At 26.6% G+C, this 17,142-nt stretch overlaps 4 protein-coding genes across 6 annotated transcripts; 2 read left to right on the top strand and 2 right to left on the bottom strand.

Annotated features, from left to right (window-relative positions):
• Nucleotides 1-2,983: 2,983 nt before the first annotated feature.
• On the bottom strand, nt 2,984-6,788 carry LOC103573810 (DNA repair and recombination protein RAD54-like). Its single transcript, XM_008553032.3, has 7 exons — nt 6,607-6,788; nt 6,061-6,300; nt 5,767-5,957; nt 4,541-5,448; nt 4,289-4,457; nt 3,806-4,211; nt 2,984-3,714 (listed from the first exon to the last, which is right to left on the bottom strand). The coding sequence occupies exons 1-7, from the start codon at nt 6,607-6,609 to the stop codon at nt 3,310-3,312; spliced, it is 2,322 nt and encodes a 773-aa protein (XP_008551254.1). The 5' UTR covers nt 6,610-6,788; the 3' UTR covers nt 2,984-3,309.
• Nucleotides 6,789-7,428: 640 nt separating this feature from the next.
• On the top strand, nt 7,429-9,165 carry LOC103573809 (uncharacterized protein C3orf18 homolog). 3 transcript variants are annotated; one of them, XM_008553030.2, is made up of 4 exons: nt 7,429-7,743; nt 7,860-8,189; nt 8,307-8,450; nt 8,525-9,162. In XM_008553030.2, the coding sequence occupies exons 2-4, from the start codon at nt 7,863-7,865 to the stop codon at nt 8,576-8,578; spliced, it is 525 nt and encodes a 174-aa protein (XP_008551252.1). In that variant the 5' UTR covers nt 7,429-7,743; nt 7,860-7,862; the 3' UTR covers nt 8,579-9,162. The 3 variants fall into 3 exon arrangements, 2 of the variants coding, with proteins under 2 accessions (XP_008551252.1, XP_008551253.1); XR_008403720.1 differs by lacking the exon at nt 7,860-8,189 and having other exon boundaries at nt 7,437-7,743; nt 8,525-9,161; XM_008553031.2 differs by lacking the exon at nt 7,429-7,743 and having other exon boundaries at nt 7,766-8,259; nt 8,383-8,450; nt 8,525-9,165.
• A 1,870-nt stretch (nt 9,166-11,035) lies between these two features.
• LOC103573808 (chromosomal protein D1) lies at nt 11,036-14,606 on the bottom strand. The gene is made up of 3 exons (XM_008553028.3): nt 14,480-14,606; nt 12,740-12,985; nt 11,036-12,628 (listed from the first exon to the last, which is right to left on the bottom strand). Exons 2-3 carry the CDS (start codon nt 12,968-12,970, stop codon nt 12,500-12,502), a joined length of 360 nt encoding a protein of 119 aa, XP_008551250.1. The 5' UTR covers nt 12,971-12,985; nt 14,480-14,606; the 3' UTR covers nt 11,036-12,499.
• A 1,132-nt stretch (nt 14,607-15,738) lies between these two features.
• On the top strand, nt 15,739-16,975 carry LOC103573807 (U1 small nuclear ribonucleoprotein A). Its single transcript, XM_053739352.1, has 3 exons — nt 15,739-15,870; nt 16,021-16,262; nt 16,340-16,975. Exons 2-3 carry the CDS (start codon nt 16,026-16,028, stop codon nt 16,790-16,792), a joined length of 690 nt encoding a protein of 229 aa, XP_053595327.1. The 5' UTR covers nt 15,739-15,870; nt 16,021-16,025; the 3' UTR covers nt 16,793-16,975.
• The last annotated feature ends 167 nt before the right edge of the window (nt 16,976-17,142 follow it).

Below are 17,142 nucleotides of genomic sequence, written 5' to 3' on the forward strand. Positions count from 1 at the left end.
TACTATTGTCAATATCGTAATTCTTAATAACTTGATGGTAATAGTTACTATCAGCCCAAATAATGATTTCCATCTAAGCTAATAAAAAATTTTAATATGAGTGTTACAGTCTGAAGCTTGTCTACGTGTAATTTGTTTCACTGTGCAAGTGATTAATTTCACATGCACACATATACCCACGTACACACACACATGCACATATATACCCACGCACCACACGCGCGCAGACACACGGACATACACATGTACACATTTGCCCTGCACGCATGCACACACACACACACACACACACACACACACACACACACACACACACACACACACACACACACACACACACACACACACACACACACACACACACACACACACACACACACACCCTGCTTAAAAAATCCGATAGATTCTTATAACTATATGTATAAGACCCTATAATTAACTATAGCACTTCTCATACAATTCATTCATTCTTATGAAATCTCTATGAGAATTTATGAGAATCTATTGGATTCTGAGATTTTCTAAACAGGATACATACACACGCATATGCATACTATGAATATATATCCTATTTCTTGTTTAAGAATTTTCACAACTTTGAATGGTAACAGTTACCATCTTCAGTTGTAATAAATATAATCTTTAATAGTTACAATTACCATCTTCGATAGTAATCGTCAATCTGATCATTTGTTACTGTTATCATTTTCAATGGTAAAACTAATTATTATAACCACTGAAAATTCTATTACTATTTTAGATAGTTAAAATTAATAATTTTGTATTGTAGATAATACGATTAAATTCTCTCCGTGTACACCACGTTTTATGCTCTCTATATCTCTTCACCCTCTTCCTTAGCCTTGTTTTTCCTTCAATAATGATTTTCGTCCCATTCTAGTTCTATTTTTTTTTAATACCTCGCAGTATGTTAATTTTTCGATCGCTTCTTTATCCTCTCTTTTTGTTTTCTTTCTATTCCTTTGTTTAGTTTCTTTTCTGTGTCCTCGTTTTCTTTATTTCTGTATATCATACCTGTTTTTTCCTCATGCTTCATGACTTTGAGTGTTTTTTTCACCGTTTTGCCCCATTTAGAAGGGTTCCCTTTCACTATATCTCCCATTTCTTCCCTCACTACGATCCTCGGCCATTATTCATCTTTCATTCTTTTGCAGTCTTTCAAATATCTTCTAGCTTTTTCTTCAATTATTACGTCCATATTCTCGATGCCCATTTCTGTCCTCCAAATGTATCCTGGCATCTTTTTGCCTTCGCCTAATGCATTTACACAGCCTTCTTTATACTCTTTCTTTCCGACTTTTACCACCCCCAAGTCTCTACTGCATACACTGCCACTTACCTTGCAACCACGATCATCAGGTAGATTCTTTCGTTCAGGCTGTTTTTTTTTTGCTTCTTTTCACTCCGATTTGGTTCCCTTCCGTCTACGTTAATACCGTATGCAGTTCCCATTCATCGGACATCCTTATCTGGCTCCTTTCTTCCCTACGAATTCTCTCGTCGTTTTCATTTTTCCTATTTTTACATTATATATGAGGCATTCCACGCCAAATCGACCAATTTTGACCCCGACCCCTTTCGATTTGGCTGAAAATTTGTTTTGCTGTTCTACCCCATTAAAATCATTTTTCAGAAAATTTTCAAATTTTTTTACCTAACCCAAAAAAAGTTATGAGTTTTTTAAAAATAAGGCGTTTATTTTTTCCAATAGCTATAACTTCTTCAAAAATTGACTAATTGGGACTTTTTTTTTCAAAATTTCTGTCTTTGTACTTTTTATGTACTTTTTAGAAAAAATTTTAAGAAGATGAACTCTATGAAATTTTTGCCTTTTTTGAGAAAAACTGTTCTATTTTTAAAGTTTGCCATTTTTTATTTTTTCAAAAAAAAACTTCAATCAATTCTGCGATTTTTCCCGCCAATCTCAGAGTGGGCGGACTTTTCGTTCTATTTTTTTTTTATCAGTTGAGAAAAAAATTTTTGCTCAGTTGAACTTATTTTACAAAACATCACTCTGGAAATTTTTGAGAACTTACCCACGACTTAAAAGTTTGAAAAATTGAGACGAAAAAATTAATTGAAGTGGTAATCCTCGAAAAAATTTGGATTTTTTTCAAAAAAGTGAAAAAAAAAATAGAAGATACCTATAAATAATTTTATTGTAATTTCTTTCAAAAACTACACCTGAAAACAAAGAAAATAAAAAAAAAAAATTGCCATTTCGTTTATTTTTGACCAAGTCACAGGCTTTTGAAATAGGGATGTGCGTTAGATTTATTTTTCGAAAGCCTGTGACTTGGTCAAAAATAAACCAAACAGCGATTTTTTTTTCTTATTTTCTTTGTTTTCAGGTGTAGTTTTTGAAGAAGTCTGAGCTGATCTTATTGATTAGTCGAAATTAAATCAACATGTGTTTTCAAAATTCGATTAACAATCAATAATCATTTTAAGAACTTGAAAGTCAAAATGAAAAAAGTGACAGAAGGTCGTTTGATCAAAAAATGCTGTGACAAGAGTTCCCGTTAATTTTTATTCTTTAAATAAAGAACGCAAAAATTTTGGTATAAACAAATCGAAGTGCATTATTTTTAATTAATTGTTTTGCTATATTAACATGTGATGAAGGCTTTAGGAGCATATCGTATATTAATATGGAATGTCCAGAGTTCCCAACTCGTATTTCAGCTGATTATATTGTAGGAAAACGTTAAACTGTTAGCCGCTAAAAAATACTATCAAAACTTTTTTTTGCTCTTCATATAACAGCTCAAAAATAAACAATTGAATTTGAATCAAACGATAATCTTAATTTCTTTTTATTCAATTTATTTTCAGTCATTAATCGAAAATCATTTTCTTGTCAAATGACCACGTTACAAAAATAAAAGAATCATTAATAAACATTTTCGAATAATATCCGAGTATTTTCTCTTATTATTTTATATAATTATTACTAATATATATCTATAACAAATCATAAAGACTATAGTATTAAATTTACTGCTTGTTTAATTTAAAGTGATATAAGCTCACCAGAAACTTTACGTAAATTTATGAAATTTATGTACAATGTTCATAAAATTAAATTAAATTATATACTCACTATTACAGAAATATATTTTCAAATAAATATAAAAGAGAAGCTAAATAGAAAAACTTAAACTTTGTTATTTTAACTATTATTGATTACTTAAAAAAAATACCTCAGTGTGAACAAAAATTATTTAAGAGTAGGATATCCAGCTTCCTGCGACAGTATAACAAACATATATTTACACAAACTTTTTCTTATGTTTCCATTTCTGTGTCTTCAGATTTTTCTTCACATTCTTTTTTATCTTTTACTTGTTCTGTAGAACGATGATGAAATGTAAATGAAATACCACTCGACCAACATTGTCGTAATGGTATATCTGGAAGATTTCGTGAATTATGAGCATGTCTCCAGTCTGCTAAATCAGAATTACAATCGGATTGCTCTGGTGGCCCTTTTACTTCGACGCCAGCTACACATCGTTTACACTTGAACTTTGAATGCGTATCAGAAACAGTATTTTCTTCAAGTTTAAAGAGATCCCGAAGATCGTTAAGTGTAAAGTGTCGACAAACATCATCCTCTTGATCAACAACTGTTGAACTAAGTGCTTTTTTGTGAGCTTGTCGTTGGAAAATTTTTTCTTCTATTGTTCCAGTCTAAATTAAATATTATAAATAGACAAATATACATATATATTTAAATATAAATATAAAATAATTAATAAAGAAAAAATAAATAAATAATTACAGTTAAAAAGCGGTAGACAAAACATGGTTTTTTCTGGCCATCACGCCAAACTCGTGCCATAGCTTGATCATCGTTTGCAGGATTCCAATCTGGATCAAACATGACTAATCGATTGGCTCCGATTAAATTCAAACCACAACCTCCAGCTTTAGAACTTAACATAAAAATAAAATCTCCACTGTCAGGATTATTAAAGCTGTCAACAACTTTTGATCGTTTCTTTATTGACATAGTACCGTCAAGACGGACATAACGATATTTTCTTTTATGTGAAAGTTTTTCAAAAAGATCAAGCGTTTGTGTATAATTTGACACCAATACTATTTTATCAGATGTCGTGGATTTTATTGAAGCCAAGAGACAATCTAGTACCATCAATTTCCCTGATAATTCAGGAGATACTTCTCTGAAAATATTAAAATTATTGTTTAAATTTAATAATTTATTACTATTATTTGTATATAAATAAATCTAGAAGCATACTTTGTACTGTAATTAGGAGGAAGCAACTTTGAAGCTCCTTCAAACCCGTCCGAATTTGCTAAAATTTTTTCATACACAAGATCCGGATGATTGCACAGTTTTTTTAATAATGTAATTGCTGATAGAGCTGAAAGTGTACCACCACCTTTCTTTTTTTCACTCTCATGATCTAAAATAAATAAAGTAATAAATTATGCAAGTATAAATAATTAAATTTTTTTACTAATAATAAATATAAATAAATAAATTTACTTTGCATTGACTTTTTAATAGAATCACTGTTGATAAAATTTTTATAAAGCTGTGTCTGTAACTGTGTCATTTTAATACACACAACAAGTTCATATTTAATTGGTAAGTATTTAGATAGTAAGGCACTTGTTCTTCTTATCAAACATTTATTTACAACGGTAACTAATTCATTAAGTCTCTCTTGTGCAACAGCTCTCTCTGAATCAGTTGCAGCAGCATCTTGTCCACGTAAAATTGGATTTTCGAATTTTTTTCTAAATTCTTGTGCAGTACCCAGCAGCCCTTGATTTACAAAATGTACAAGTGAAAAATATTCAAGTAAATCATTTTGTATAGGTGTTCCACTGAGTAAAACACGTCGTTTAGCTTTTAGACCCATTAATGATTGATAAGTTAGATTTTCCGAATTTTTTAAACGATGCCCTTCATCACAGAGAACAAGTCCAACTTCATCATTATGGAGAACATGTGAGTGAAGACGAAATGTTTCATAACTGATTATTAAAATTGGATTAACACATCGTCTACCATAAGTTTTCATGAATCCAACAAGTTTTGAATCAATATCACTTTTACTTCCACCATCAATAGCTAAAGGTCGGACACGATTCCCTAGCCACTTAAAAATTTCATTATACCAATTTTTAACCAATGAACTGGGTGCAACGATAATTGCTTTTTCAATCAAGGGTTTAGCTTCAGGACCTTGCTTCAATAGAGTCCACAACAGTGTTATACACTGAAGAGTTTTTCCAAGACCCATTTCATCAGCCATAATACATCCATAAGCATTTTCAATTCTAATTCCTGTGACACACTCGTACATAAATTTAACACCTTCCCTTTGATGCGGTCTTAAAATATTACAAAGAAGAGGATCAACGACTACATGTACTAATTGTTTACTCCTAAAATTATAGATATTAATAATTTTATTATCAATAGTAAAATAATTTATGTACCTGAAGATCGGAAAGCTTTTCTCGCAACGAAATAAAAAAAATTCATGTAGTTCGACTGCTTAAGGTGTAGTTTCGGGGATTGGGGGTGGTCTAAGATTTTCGGCTGACATACCAGCATTTATGTGCGAAACATTTCAGAAATCTAGCCATTTAGTGGATTTTTTACGCTTAATTTTTTTTTTTTTCGTTGCGCGAAAAACGTTTTGATCTTTAGGAACATAATATTATTATATATTTTTATTAAATAAATTTGACTATATTTACTCATCAATTTTAAGTCTTTCGTGCTCGGACAATTCCGGTGGAGAATAAACAACCAAAGCATTTGGTCCATAAGGATCATGTAAAGCTCTACGAGGACCTGAAAATTTAGCTCCGAGAAATCGACCAGACAATTCGTAACCAGGTATCGGAATTTTAAACGGTTTATTAAGCATTTTTCGAATTTTTTCTTCCTGAAATATTTTTAAAACAACAAAAATTACACGTTGCTAATTATTTAGATTATATAAAATTACTCATTGTTTAGATAATTACGATTTCTTTTTATAAACTTACATGGTCTGATATAACTTCTTTAGTAGTTGAAACATCGTGAGAGTTCAAGTCTAAAGCTTTACGCTCAGGTATAACAATTTGTTTAAATTTTGATGATTTTAATCTTTTTTCTCTATGTACAACCACAGAAGCATTGTCGTTTGGTTTTATGGATATATTGACACTATTGATTGGTGACTGATTTTCTAGATCAGCAAATAATGGTCGCTTTCCAGATTGGCTGGGAGCTGATGATCGCCTCTGAAAAGTTTATAAACTCAATAATTATTTATTATCAGCAACAAAAAAATGATAAATTAAAATAGTGAACTTAAATATGAGTGTAAATGTTGCAGACATGAGACAATTTATGAATTTGAAAGGAATAAATAAATTTATTAAAATAATGAAATTTAAAAAATGCGCGTACAGATTTTTCATTTGTCTAAATACGCATTTTTTAATTTTTACTCTAATTACATTTTATTCATTTATTTAAAAATTGCCGTTCATCAGCTACATTACACTCATACTTAAATATAAAATGTAAAATATTTAATAACTAACCATTTTCACTTTTTTTATTACACGTATATTATTAGTGCATATTAAATAATTTAAATATATTTATTACCACATAAATTATTTATAAAAAAAAAAATAAAAAAAAATAAAAATAAAAAAGATTAACAATTTTAGTTTGCTTTGTGTTGTTATTTACGATGTTTACGACACTGACACATACACGCGGGAAAACTTATGAAGTTTTAAAAATATAAGGTTATGTTTTTGTTGTATTGAAATTAGTTCCAATTTTTGTTTTTTGTAGGTGGCGTTTTGTTTTGTAGTAAATAGTGGACATCTGACAATTTTTAAAATTTAAGAAAATAAATTAAAATGTTTATAAAATAAAAATAAAAAATGTATGTTTAGACATTTCCAAATTCCGTACATTCATTTTTTTTAATTTTATTATTTTAATTATTTCATTTTTTCACATTTAATTAAAAATTGTACGTCTGCTACATTTACTCATTTTTTGTTTGTATTTGACCGCGTAAAAAAAAAGTTGACTTTTTTAATTTCTGAATTCAATAATGATTCAAGTAAACATCATGTTAATTATCGATTTAATTTTATGTACCTTGTAAAAATAAGAAAGTTTTTTTTTTTGTTTCAGGATTCAAACTCCCCTAAAAAATCTTTAGAAAATATTTAATTCAGTTGATACTGAAAAATTTTAACTAAATCATTTATAAATCATAAATTTTATTTTTTACTAAATTTTATAAATTTAATATTAATTTATAAGTGAAAAAGTTACTAGTTTTAAAAATAGATTAAAAATAAATTCCAATAATAAAGTTAAATCCCATTTAAAAATAATTTGATTTTAAATAATGGCACGAACTGATAAAAAAAATGGCGGACTTATCATAAGTTGCTAATCTGTATCCACAATCCACAACATTTCAAGCGATTTCAAGGTCTTTGTTCATTAAATTTGTACACAAAACACCATTGTAAACTCTGTTGTTGTATTATTTTTATGTTGATTGATTTTACGTGATTTATTATTGTGTAATATTAAATTTTTAAATAATAAATACATTATTGAATATGTATCGACATCTGAAAGTGTATAAAAATTTGATATAAGTAAAATTTAAATTTATGTAGTTTTGTAAAAATTATCATTTCAAAGTAAGTTATGGTATAATTTTAATTAAATTTAATATTTATAATTGAAAAACTAACTTATTTAATAACGATAACTTTTTAAATTAACAAAAATTAATGGTGTAATGTAAATTGACAAGGTCATGGATACTAACAATTCTATTCTAACAACATTTTTACTAAACAATCTTGAAGATACAACAATTGACGTCAATAGAATAATGTATAATGGTAGTAATGAAAACTATACGGATTTTTCAATTAACAATGACACAACACAATCATCAGTGAATGATTTTCAAACATCCGTAATGAATCAACCTAAGCTAAACAAAACGTCGAGAATTTGTACAACATCAACTTCTACAACAACTGAAGATCCTTTTGATGAATTTGGACCACCCGATGGAGTAGAATATATATTTGTACCTCTTGGAGTTATTATTTTCGTTATAATTCTGTCTGCTGTGGTACTAATAATAATTTTCAAAAATCAGAAACATTTATTAGCTAATTGTAATGATATTATTGAACATGGAGGTATGATATTAATAAACTTTTTTTTTTCTTTTTTTTTCATCTGTTAGGTATTAATTATTTCACGACGACGTAAATTGGAACGGTTACGGCATAGATTAATGCCTCTTTATGATTTTGATCCAGGTGAAGAAGGTGAAGATGATTGGGAAACAGAATTACTGGACGAAGGATTCAGTAGTCGACAAAGAAGAGTATGAATTTTTAATTTATTATTGATATTATTTTTAAACTATTTTTTAAATATATAACCATTTAAATATTACAGCAAGGATATCAGTCAATAGACAACGAAGAAAATTCTGAACTTTTTGGTCACTGACGTAAAATTCAATTGAGTGGTATTCAAACATATACTGATGGTAATCCAATGGAAATACCACCGTATTTTTTGCCAAATGCTAAAATAACTATGCATCAAGCAACAGTTAATCAAACTATTGAAATAACATCAACAGATGAAGATATGTGCTGACAGTGTTCCCGTACTACTAAAATTTAGCGAGAATAAGATCAAGTATTAAATTTTTTTAATTGATAAATAAGTATTAGTGTATATTTACACTATAGACTGAGATTAATTATTCAAATTTATTAAAACAGAATCATTTATTACATATCGAATCATAAGAATATTTTTTTTGTTACTTTTTAAGTAAACAAAATTCTCCTAAATGGACAGCTTGGCATTTTAATTTAATGGCGCGCTTATTAAAAAATCTTTTAAATTTAAAAAACACGTAATTTTTTCTCTTTTTTTAAATTTCTAAAATTATATTCTAATAGGAAATTTAACTCTGTAAAAAATATTTAAAGTGTTCAGTTTGTAAATTAAAAATGTATGTTATAAACATACATAGAATTATAGACCTTCAAAGATTATTACATAGCAAATTTAGTTTTTACTGTAATTCCAATTTAATTAGTCATAAATTATACTTTTATTAAAACTTTCGTCTTTCTATACATACTTACTTAACTATAGAAAATTATAGTACTTGATAATTAAGTATTAGTGTATTTTACACTATAGACTGAGATTAGTTGTTTAAATTTAATAAAACAGTAATATTTTTGTTATATATCTAATTATAAAAATTTTATCTTTTGAATTCGTTTTAATATAAATTTTTGTTTAAAATATTCGTTACTTTACTAGTTAGCTTTTTAAGTAAAAAAAAAAAAAAAAAAATTCTTTTAAGTGGAAAGCTTGATCCTTTAATTTCGCGACGTGCTCATCAAAAATTCTCTATTATATTTCAAAATTTTTGTTTTTATTTTTTGATAGTGTATTCTAGTAGGAAAATTAACTCTTTAAAAAATATTCAACGTGTATAGTTTGAAAACTTAGGATATATATGTTATAAACATATATAAATTAATAGACCTTCAAACATTAGTAAAAAGCAAGAAGATAATTATATATATATATATATATATAATTTTGTAGGTTTTAAATTCACTAACTCATGACCTCAGGCTTTCATAGAATCAATTAAATATCCTAATAATAGATGTTTTATAAAATTGAATGAAAACAAAAGTTACTGCTTTTATTCTAAGACGGAAAAAATTTTTTATTATCCAAAATGAAAAATTGTTGTCGATGAGTACATGATAGAAATAAAAAATAGCAAGCTTTTCTTTTAAGATAATTAATTTTATGTTTGAAACTAATTCTAAACTATAAATCATGTAAAAGAATATGTTCTTCGTTGATACACCCCAATATAAAAATATGTAATACGGATAATTAAATAATCGATATTTTTTACAAAAAAATAAAGAATGTTGATAAATTTCTGAATTAAAAGTTAATTTTTTGATTTCATTATCATTTACAGACTATTAAAAAAAAAAAAAATATATAACTCAATTTGAAAATATATATGATAATTTTTAAAAACTAAATCTTGTGCGTAAATTATAATGTAACAATTGTATAGCTAATATAATTAAGAAAAAAATTTATTGATAAGAAGTATTTCAAGTATTTTTTGACTTATTCAATTAGGTATTTTATTAGGTGAAATAACTAATTTATAGATTACACAGATTTTAGACATTTAAATTAATGTGAATAATTACATTGTAGAAAAGTTATCCGTGATTTAGTATCTAAACTCTATAAGTTTTATCACATGCTATTCATTTATTGGGATGAAAAATAAATTAGTCATATAAAAATCAATTTGAAAGTACTTAATAATTGGTATGAAACGAAAAAAAAAGTTTAAGAAATAATAAAAATGAAAATACAATTACTAGCTTTTATCAGAATTTCGTACACAGATTTAGTGATCAAACAACGATTGTAACAATATGCAATAAAAAAAATTTTAAAAAAAGTTAGATATATATTTAACGTTAACGTGTTAATTAAGCTCTTAATCTTCAAAATAATAGTAGAATTTTTACATCAAATAAAAAGTTACATGTTTTTTAAAACTCTATTTGTGTTAAGTGCCAAAGACGAGCGTTTATGAGCATTTAATTCGCACATTTAAAAATTAGCTCCAAAATTGAATTACTTATATACATATATATGTAGTTAATGTGCATATACTAATTAATTAAAAATTTTAATCATTTCCTTTTGTTACCTGTCAAATTTTGTATATATAGCAAAAAATAATTTTGAAAAATTACCTGTGATGGAAGTATTATTTATATTAAACTCTAATAAATTATGATTCACTATTAATAAAACTTTATTTTTCTTCAATTAGGATTCAATTGTGTACTATTAAATAGTTAAAAAAAAAAGTAGAATTATCAATAATTTTCAAGTCCTTTATTTCTGTAAATATACTTATGTACTATAAGGATTCTGAAAGGTAAACAGTGTTCAATTTTAAAAAATATTCATTTTAAAAATTATAACTAATAGTTAATTATTAAAAAAAAGAAAGCTTTGTCGGTAAAATAAAAAAAAAAGTATTTTATCTTATAATATAAATTTTAATAGGTGATTTGTAATAAATAAGAGTGTTTTGTGAATTTATTTACTTTAATACAAATTTTACATTCACACATCTTGTTCGTCTCAGAAGCGGGACTTCAGAATTCATTTACTCATGTTTCTTATTTTTTTTTTTTTTCAATCTAGTAAACTTGAAAGAAACTTCACGCACTCGTGATATACAAGAGTTTTCTATCATAATAATTCATCCGTAATAATTATTTTTAATTCGTTACCACCTTTTAATTCAGAATTTACAGCAAGTTCACGGAAAAAACGATACAGTAGAGTCAACTCTCTGAGATAGTACTGAGGTACTTTCTGTAAAAGAAAAAATTTCAGACATTGCTCCAAGCTATCCAGACTTCATCTACTACTGCCGGGGATGGTACTCAGTACTATCCAGGGAATAGTGGATATTCCAGATAGCATACAGTTCTGTCTGCAATTTTTTTTTTTTATACAGGTTCAGTAATATCCCCGAGATTTACCACGACTATATTGATTTATCCGTGTTAATTATCTTGCTAGAAATATGTTAATTTTCTATATTAATTTTCATTGTTTATTCCTGTTAATGTTAACATATTCAATTAATTCTATTTATTCCATTAAATTTTTCAACTTTTTTTATTTATTTTTATTTTTTTATTTTTTTTTTTTTTTTAAGAACTTTAATTGAGTGTATGAATAAAAGACAATCATAATAATATTGGTACTAATAAATCACATAAAATGTAAGAAAATAATAATATATTAAAAATAAAAAACATAAGCTAAGAATGTTGCCTCTGTAATTAGATTAACCTTTTCTTTTCGACAGTATCGCGAGTTTTTAAATTACAAAATCGGATTATCAAAAATCTTCAATTTTATTTTTCACATTTAGTATCTTATTCTCTACTTGTTCAGCCAGTTTTATTACTAGATAATATTGATTAAATTTAATAATGGGAGAACAAAATTATTTTAAGTTGATAAATAAAATATACTACGTGATACGAAAGTGTCGAATAATTTTTCATTTTTTCTTATTTTTTTAATCTACATCAAATGAGCAGTATTGATTCAGCTCAACGAGATAAAAGTTTTTATTCTCGCCGTCGTTGAAATAATAAATCTAAATACACATTTGTGTATCAATTAAAAAAAAAAAAAAAAAAAAAAAATGATAAAATTTAAAAAAAAAAAAAAAAAGGAATTAAGAAAAGTCGACAGCAAATTTTAGGAAACTCCGAAAATGAAGCCCCGATGTCACGAAGACATTTTAAAATTTTATATTCAGTTTTCCTCTTCATCATCTTCTTCTTCCATCTCTTCTTCTTCACCGGTACTTTCTGGTTTTTCTTCTATTTTCTTGGGTTTACCACGTCCACGACCGGGTGATGGCGCGGTGGTTTTTGTTGTACTCTAATTAAACAAAAATAGTAATAATTAGTTACTGAAAAACATCGGGTAAAAAATTTTTAAACAGCGCAATTATAAAATTATTATTTTAAAGAATTTAAAAAAATGATATACCTTTTTTTTGTGAGAACCTTTAGGTCTACCTCTACCCCTTTTAACTGGTCCAGGTGGTGCATCATCTTCATTGTCGGATTTTGGTGGACGAGATGCATTAATTTTTTCCGTGGCAGCACTGCGTCCTCGCTTTTTGGGCTCCTTTACGGCATTTTTTGAGTCGGCATTCTTTGGAGGACGTCCTCGCTTTTTCTTCAGCTCCTCAACTACTGGTGAATTATCGTCCGACATAACTAAATTTATTCTCTGTAAATAAAATTATAAAAAATTAATCAACAATTTTTACATGAAAATTTAATTGAACAAAATAAGTATTATGAAAAATGAAAATATAATTTTATTATCTAACAGCAAAAAAATGTCATTACGTTTCTGTCTCCCTAGCATCATTTAATTATTATTAATAATAATAACATGATTTTTATAAATCTGCGCATCTTATTAACTTATTCATCAGAAAAAAACGTCTTATTTAATAGAAAAAAAAATTTGTAATAAAAATAAATACTAAAAAAAAAAAAAATAATGGCGAGTAGTTTCCATTGAAATTGAATAATTAAGTTGAATAAAAAAAAATTCACAAATATACATAGAAGGCGGGAGAATCGCCATCTTTATATCCCCACTTTCAAGGCAATGTAATCGAGAAATATTATCGTTGGAGAGCGGCAGCGTCCCCAAGTATCAAATGAGACACGATCAAAAATTTATTGCATAAAAAAATTAAATAAAAAAATTAAAAAATAGCGAAAAATAAATGACTATTATTGTAGTATTCATATTATCCAAAACTATGTATCGATTTTCAGTAAGGCGTTGGTTGATTTTTCAAAGCCTCTAAAACATAATTAATCCGCCAATACCGAGGGCGCTTATTTAACGTACCAAAGCTGCACGAGAAAGCAATACAAAATATTCTGTAACTTTAATTATTTAATAAAATGATAAAAATTTATTTTTTTTAATGTAATTTATTTTTAAAAAATTCAATTATGATTTAAATAAATTCTTTAAAATATAATTAATTAAGTAAAAATATATTTTTATCTATTACGACATCACTTTACATTGACCCTCAAAACGTCAGTGATTCCCGCCATTTTGCTATCACAATATTATAAATTATTAAAAAAATAATTAAATCACTGTATAAAATATTTAAATTTTATTAAAAAAATTACCGTAAAATAATTAATTTTAATGATAATTTTTTTATGTAATTTTCGGATGTAGTATTATTTAAAAAATAAAGATTTTACGTATTGAACATAAATGAAGGAATATAAGAGTAAAGCAACGCGTGGGTAGCGACGGCGCTTTGCGTAAAAAGCGACGCTACCGAGTTCGCGCGTCATTTTGCTTAATTTATTACCCAAGGAAATTCATAAATAAATAACGAAAAAAAAATTTTACCCAATAATAAATTTAATAAATAAAATTGGTATTGTTAAAAAAAAAATCTCAATAATTTTATCCCGGCAAGACGCCATTAATTGAGTTGAGTGGTCGAGACGCGGCGTCGAATGCGTCGCACAACACCGATCCGTCAGTACGTCCGCAAAAATTAATATCTATGAAAGTAAACCATTACAAGCAATGACAAATAATTCTAAAAATAATTTATTAAATAATATAATTAATTAGATTTTTTTAAATAAATGTTATCGTGAAGAAAATGGATAAAATAAATAAAATTTTCGAAAGAAAAATTTAGACGCTAAAGTAACTCAATGTACTTACCTCTGGAAGTTCGTGTGGTGTGTAGAGACAAAGGCGGCTGCCGGTGCGCGCGTCGTGGCGTCGGCGTCAGGCACACTGAGAAGTGATTCGAGTTGCACTACAGCGACTACTGGCCACGGACTCTGTTTCTATGTATATGGATCCGTATGTTACATTCAGTTCCCTTCGTTTGCTACCACCACTTGCCACATTCCCACTCCATACAATTCAATCCTTCTCCTTCCATTTTTTTTACTCTTTCACTCACTCGCTTTTTCAATCCATAAGTATTTCCCCTTCTACTGTTTAACTCATTTTCATCCTTTCTCTCTTGTTCTTTTGACTTTATTTATTTTATTACACAAACTCATTTCATTTTCTTTATTTAAGTAATTAAAATATTTGTTAAAAATATTATTTTATTTTAATAATATTTTAATTAATTATTTGAATTTTTATACTGATAAAGTATAAATATATGTAAATTTATTTGTTTTTTTTTTTTGTTTTTTTTTTTTTTTTTTATTATAAACTCGCGAGCGTTCAACATATAAATCTTTTTAATATATCCTGTATCAGGAATTCCCGCCAAAAAATCGTCCCCTTATTTTCGCCGACTCCAATCGATGCAAGCAGGAAGCTTTAGTTTTGCTTTGTATCTCTTATTGGCTGTAAATTTTATATTAAAAAATTTATTCGTTATATTTATAACTAATTAATTATAATTAATTTTCTAACGTATGATTTTTTTTTAAATATTTAACTGTGTTAATAAAATTTTAATATAAATAATTAAACAGGAAATTTTATAGTAGCCATTATTAAAGTTATGGCGGGTAGTTGTATATCAATTTATCAATTTACTTCCATTATTTAAATTTTATCGAATGCATCATTTTTTTAAATCAATTCAATATATTTTCTAAGGAAAAAAAATATACTAATTTTAATAATTTATTTTCATTTAAAAAAAAACTATTATTTTTTTTATGCAAGCAATCAAATTTGTAATTAGATTTTTACCTTAGTTATTAAAAAATAAAATTATGCATATATATTGTTGTATAAATATATTATAAAGATATATATTATTTTCTTCTTCATAATTTAATTATTTTTATTGAATATTCATAAATTATAAATTTTGAAAATGGAGCCATAGAAATGTAAATTTTTTAACGTTCCCTTTGAAAATTAATCATAAATACTGTAATTGTAAATTAAACTTTATGATTACATTTTTTTTTATTTTTTGATCTATATTATATTAAAATGTATAGTCAACTCAACATAAACTGAGGAGTGACGGATATAACCTTAAAGCTTGACGCTCACCGGTTATTCTTATAATCAATTTACAAAAATATTGATTGATATTATTTAAAATATAAATAATAAATAAAAAAATATTGGTAAGTTACTAAAAAATAGTTTAGTATTTAATAATTAAAATATTAGTCTATAGATATATGAATATATATATATATATATATATATATATATATATATATATATATATATTAAAAATAAAACATCTAACAGGTTAATTTGTTTAATTTCAGATATAATGGATATTCGCCCGAATAACACAATTTATATTAATAATTTAAATGAAAAAATTAAAAAGGAGGAGTTAAAAAAATCATTATACGCGATATTTTCACAATTTGGACATATATTAGATATTGTGGCGTTAAAAACTTTAAAAATGCGCGGTCAAGCATTTGTTATATTTAAAGAAATTCAAAGTGCAACAAATGCATTAAGATCTATGCAAGGTTTTCCATTTTATGATAAGCCTATGGTAATAAATATTTTAATTAATGTGTTTGTAATTCATTTAATGCTTTTCTATTAATTATTATTCTTTTTCTTTTAAAGAAAATACAATATTCAAAAACAGAAAGTGATATAATTGCCAAAATGAAGGGTACGTATTCAGAGAGACCAAAGAAACCGAAACGTGTGACAGTTCCTGCTGAGGAAGAAGCTAAGCGTGCTAAGAAAAAAGCTAAAGATCAAGCAAAACAACAAGTTGGTTATCATTCTGGTGTACCAGCTCATCCAGGAATGATGAACGCAGCAGTACCAGAACAACCACCTAATCAAATTCTTTTCTTAACTAATTTACCAGATGAAACATCAGAAATGATGTTATCTATGTTATTTAATCAGTTTCCTGGATTTAAAGAAGTACGACTTGTACCTAACAGGCATGATATTGCTTTTGTTGAATTTGAAAATGAAGTACAATCAGGTGCGGCTAAAGATGCATTGCAAGGTTTCAAAATTACACCATCACACGCCATGAAAATATCGTTTGCTAAAAAATAAATGGCGTTTGTATTGTTTTTTATAAAACTATCGAAAAAAAATTAATAATAAATTAATTTAAATATATTTAACATTTTAAGTTTCCATCTTCATACATCATACAGGTCGATAAATGTAGGTAAACTTGCATTCTTCATCAAGTTTATTGTACATCATTTAAAATAAATAATTATTATATTTCTACTTATTCAGTAATATTATTTATGACTCATCAGTTCTACCTATACTAGCTCGGGCATATACATAATACTAATTTAAAAATAGAATTGCTTAATAGTGGCTGTTAGCTATTAATTCAGATTTTTTTTGTTAACTTGCCATTCATCCAATACATATATAAATAACTTATA

The sequence above is a fragment of the Microplitis demolitor genome, chromosome 5, assembly GCF_026212275.2.
Source record: "Microplitis demolitor isolate Queensland-Clemson2020A chromosome 5, iyMicDemo2.1a, whole genome shotgun sequence".
NCBI classification, from domain to species: domain Eukaryota; kingdom Metazoa; phylum Arthropoda; class Insecta; order Hymenoptera; family Braconidae; genus Microplitis; species Microplitis demolitor.

Bases quoted from the DNA above. Each gene is read 5' to 3' on its own strand.
- LOC103573807 (XM_053739352.1), top strand. From the start codon at position 16,026: ATGGATATTCGCCCGAATAACACAATTTATATTAATAATTTAAATGAA. The intron at 16,263-16,339 runs GTAATAAATATT...TTTCTTTTAAAG, and splicing joins CATTTTATGATAAGCCTATG to AAAATACAATATTCAAAAAC.
- LOC103573810 (XM_008553032.3), bottom strand. The intron at 5,449-5,766 runs GTAAATATAGTC...CTATAATTTTAG, and splicing joins GAAAGACTTAAAATTGATGA to GAGTAAACAATTAGTACATG. The intron at 4,212-4,288 runs GTATGCTTCTAG...TAATATTTTCAG, and splicing joins CCTCCTAATTACAGTACAAA to AGAAGTATCTCCTGAATTAT.
- LOC103573809 (XM_008553030.2), top strand. From the start codon at position 7,863: ATGGATACTAACAATTCTATTCTAACAACATTTTTACTAAACAATCTT. The intron at 8,190-8,306 runs GTACTAATAATA...TTCATCTGTTAG, and splicing joins TTATAATTCTGTCTGCTGTG to GTATTAATTATTTCACGACG. The intron at 8,451-8,524 runs GTATGAATTTTT...TAAATATTACAG, and splicing joins TCAGTAGTCGACAAAGAAGA to CAAGGATATCAGTCAATAGA.
- LOC103573808 (XM_008553028.3), bottom strand. From the start codon at position 12,970: ATGTCGGACGATAATTCACCAGTAGTTGAGGAGCTGAAGAAAAAGCGA. The intron at 12,629-12,739 runs GTATATCATTTT...TTGTTTAATTAG, and splicing joins AAGGTTCTCACAAAAAAAAG to AGTACAACAAAAACCACCGC.